We start from the raw sequence: 4,508 nt of genomic DNA, 5'->3' as shown, positions 1-4,508 counted from the left end.
ACAGAGAGAGGACAATCACAGCCATCTGAAGAAGGGTATCAGGTGACATAGACATTAATTTAAATTGCTGTTGCTGTTTTTTATACGTGATAGGAACAGAGAAAAAAAACGAAAATTATTGCATTACATTAAATATGAATTGTTTGATATAGTTTCTGCTTGTTGTCCATGGTGATGCCCGTGGCAGTAAACAATTTAAAGAATAATACTCTGACCAGGGATGGGCAGTTTTTATGATACATGTATTTAAATAGGATTTTGTCATTTGTATTTTGTAGGGTTGATGACAATGACTTGTTGAGATCAGAACAGAAAATGAATCCTTACCCAAAGAAGAAGGTCAAGGTGAGAAACATGTAGGTTGCCAGCTTTCCATCGATTTTTTGCATAAATTCGTTACATTTTTAACAGCTTATGTTTAGCCTAGGCTAAATAAATAGTTTTCCAATTTATGTGATGTTCTAGCAAACTATTTTTTTTTGTCATTGAGTCAGTGTTACTGATGGTAAGCCCTTCATTACCAAACACCAAGTAAGTAAATTATGCAATTATGAGTAATAGTTAGTTAACCATTAAACCTTTGGTTACTTTAAAACTGTTGCTATCAAACATTGTCTACTTAATCAACTGAGTCAGTGTACTGGTGAAGGGATAGATCAGATAGGCCGATACGTGGAAGGTTTGCGAAGTGATTTCATGCTTCCTTGTAAAAGTATTTTTTGTTTTTTTAAAATACAAATATACAATAGTTTATACTAATACATGGTGTGGCTGTTGTATTTTGTTGTTTATTTTGATACACTTAAAATTTTGGTGTTTGGTAACTAATTTTAAAATAAGTTTTGATATATCTTTGCCCATCTCTGACTCTGACAATAATAAAATGACTAAGAAAAAACCTATTACATGATCTTAGAGATTGATGATTGACTGTTATCAATGTGCTGTAAAATAAATATATCCACAACTTTTATTGTTACTATTAGGAAGAAGATGAACTCAGTAAACTCAACGCAGTTCACATCGTTTATTCTAAGTGGTTACACTGAAAACGGACCCTTAAAATACTTGTATTTTATTATAGTAACTGCATTGTACATCTCCATAGTATTTGCAAACACATTGCTTATTGTGGTTATATGTACGGAGAGAAGCCTTCACAAACCCATGTATCTATTCCTGTGCAGTTTGTTTGTAAATGAGTTGTATGGTAGCACTGCTTTGTTTCCTGCTGTAATGACTAATTTGATGTCAGATGTTCACGTAGTTTCCATTATTTACTGTTACCTACAGATCTTTTGTTTATACTCATACGGTTCTATTGAATTCAGCAATTTAGCAGTCATGTCTTATGACAGGTACCTTGCTATATGTTATCCACTTCAGTACAACATAATTATGACACCAACTAGGGTGTGGATTTTAGTTTGTGTTATATGGATGTGCCCTTTAGCTAAAATAATCATAACACTGTCTTTAACTATTCGTTTGCAATTGTGTGGGAATGTTATAGAGAAAGTATATTGTGACAACTACCTGATAGTGAAACTTGCCTGTTCAACTTCCGATACAACAGTCAATAACATCTATGGACTCTGTAGCATGGTTTTGTCTGTCATTATCCCTTTAATTATTATTTTGTACTCTTATATTAGGATTCTGACAATTTGTTCTAAATCTTCTATTGAGACAACACAGAAAGCTTTCAACACCTGTGTTCCTCATCTGGCTTCACTGCTCAACTTTTTTATTGGTGTTTCCTTAAATCTGCTGCAGAGTAGATTTGATAGGCCTTTACAAACTCTTCCAGCTGTACTTCAAACTATTTTATCGGTATACCATCAGATCTGCCAGCCACTTTTTAACCCTATTGTGTATGGAGTTAGGATGTCTCAAATTAGACAGGCTTGTAAAAACATACTACCTGTCAGTCTGTTCCCTAAAACATAATCTAAACATGTGTGACTTTTTTCTTTCCTGATTGTTAGGTTTAATGCAGCATTAGTTTTGTTACTTGTAGTTGCAAATACAACCCTGTTTCTAAAAATGTTTTGATGCTGCACAAATAAAAACAATGCAGTGATGTGCAAATCATTTAATCCCTATATTTATTTGAAAATAGTGCAAAGACAACATAACAAATGTTGAAACTTATTTTTGGAAAAATAAATGCCAATTGTGAATTTGATTAATTTTTATGAAAGTTGGGATCAGCATTCAGCATTTGGGAATTGAGGGGACCAACTGTGTAAGTTTTGAAAGTGAAATGTTTTCCCATTCTTGCTTGATATAGGATTTCAGCTGCTCTACAGTTCAGGGTCTCCTTTGTTGTATTTTTCATTACAGAATGTGTGTAACAGGTCTTGACTGCAGGGAGGCCATTTTAGCACCCGTACTCTTTTACTACAGAGCCATGCTGTTGTAATACATGCAGAATGTGTTTTGGCATTGTCTTGCTGAAATAAGTCACATAATGCTATTATGCAGCATATATGAGGAGATCCCCAAACCCTTTGCAATTTTAAATTCACAAATATTATTCTTCAACTGTTCCAATATTTGCCTGCACAGTCTTTGACATCCGCACAGTGGTGAACCCCTCTCCATCTTTACTTCTGAAAACCTCTTTTTATACCCAATCATGTTACAGACATGTTGCCAATTAAGCTTATTAGTTCTGAGATGCTCCACAATTTTGTGGTGCTGACATCAAATCCAAAGTTGGCATTTATTTTTCAAGGAACAACAAAATTTCTCAGTTTCAACAATTAATACGTTGTCTCTATACTATTTTCTATTAAATATAGGATTTAAATGATTTGCACATCATTGTATTCTGTTCATAGTTCCATTTAACAAGGTTGTATATGTGGGGTTAGGATTAGAAAAATGTAAATATGTACACTGCCGTTCAATGGTTTGGGGCCCCTAAAACATTTTTTGGATCACAATTTGTGAGATACAGACCAAATGAAAAGATGCTGGAGGAGTGCTTCACACCATCTGTCGAGCATTGAGGCATTGTGATGTTCTGGGGTAGCTTTGGGGCTTTTTTGCAATGCCATACCATAACCTGTGGACGGCGCTTGATTGGAGTCAATTTCCTCCTAGAAGATATTTAATTCTAGCAACTCCTTAAAAGCTCATACTCCGCTCCAGTAGATATCTCATTCTCTGAAAGCCTACAATTCCTTTGTATGAAAGAAATTGGAAAAGACCCTTGATATTGACACTGTCATCTGTCCTCAGACCTTAAAAAATTGACTTTACCACTTGCTATCTGATCAATGCACATGCTAAATCAATGAAACCTCTCTGTGTATGCATCTCACTGTATTTAACATAATTTGATGTTTATTCTTTATTTACTTGTATAATCAATCAAATGTATTCATCAGAAGTTGTCACAACCATCCAATGTAGAGATGCAAGTACTGGAGTGATGTATTTTTTGTATTTTTTTTCTTTAGTTGGTTCTGTGTGTTGTCTTGATGTTTTGAATGTCTTTATAAAATTATGTCAATTGACCTACCTATATTCTGATACATTCTGCATTCTCATTTCAATACCAAACCCTTCACTTGTGTGTGTGTGTGTGTGTGTGGCCGAAGGGCTATATTGGTATGCAATTGACAAGTGAATAAACTGATGCATGGCACATGTGTAAAAGTTAATCAATTTTATCACTTGGCTTAATTACATTTATCCCCATTGCAAAAATAAGCCCTTTATGCTACATATATATTTGGAAATTGTTTGGCATTGAGAGAGTAAATTAAGAAAAGATCAGCTGTTCAATATAATATTTGTTTTTAGAGTAAGAATAGAAGAATCATTACATCATGTGCAATTACAACATCTAAAAAAATCTAGCTTCATGATTTGAAAAGAAAACACCTGCTATTCGAATCGTTTGGAGCAGCATTTTGGAATGACTCTATAATCAACCAATCACAATTAGACTTGCAATGGGTGGGACTGCTTTGAAGGATGTGTTAGGCCTTCTAGATGTGCAGGAACCATGTCACTGAAAGCTAATAGCTAGCATTAGCCTTGTTTGCACAACTTTATTATTACTGTAACGGTCAGTCTGTGCCATGCTGGCTGTCGTATGTTTATGTTCAATGTCATTATGGTCTAGGTCAGTGTTTCTCAAACCTCTCCTGGGGCCTCCCCGGCTGGTCCATGTATTAGATGTTTCCCAGAGCTAGCACACCTGAATCACCTTAATTAATTATCAAGCCCTTGGCTGCTTGATTCAGGTGAGCTAGATCAGGGCTGCATTTAATACATGGAATGGCCAGGGAGGTTTGAGAACCTCTGGTCTAGGTAGTCTGTTTCTATGTTCATCAATTTGATTAAATGTCATTAACTTGTTAACCCCAGTCATGTTCCTATTTCAGTTTCTCCTGCCCTAATGTTTCTTGTCAGTCATGGGCACGAGGCTTCATATATACATACATATATATATGTTAAAACAAATATATTTTTTAAATGTACACACAACG

The 4,508-nt window shown here is 34.9% G+C and overlaps 1 protein-coding gene across 1 annotated transcript; it reads left to right on the top strand.

The window, feature by feature from the left end:
- Positions 1-993: 993 nt before the first annotated feature.
- On the top strand, positions 994-1,950 carry LOC105010976 (olfactory receptor 11A1-like). Its single transcript, XM_010870685.3, has one exon. The coding sequence runs from the start codon at positions 994-996 to the stop codon at positions 1,948-1,950; it is 957 nt and encodes a 318-aa protein (XP_010868987.3).
- The last annotated feature ends 2,558 nt before the right edge of the window (positions 1,951-4,508 follow it).

The sequence above is a fragment of the Esox lucius genome, chromosome 1 (assembly GCF_011004845.1).
Source record: "Esox lucius isolate fEsoLuc1 chromosome 1, fEsoLuc1.pri, whole genome shotgun sequence".
In the NCBI taxonomy this organism is placed as follows: Eukaryota; Metazoa; Chordata; class Actinopteri; order Esociformes; family Esocidae; genus Esox; species Esox lucius.
The sequence above is the reverse complement of the archived record's forward strand: the minus strand, read 5'-3'. Positions and strand labels throughout refer to the sequence as shown.

Excerpts from the sequence above, each read along its gene's own strand:
- LOC105010976 (XM_010870685.3), top strand. The coding sequence starts at position 994 with ATGAACTCAGTAAACTCAACGCAGTTCACATCGTTTATTCTAAGTGGT.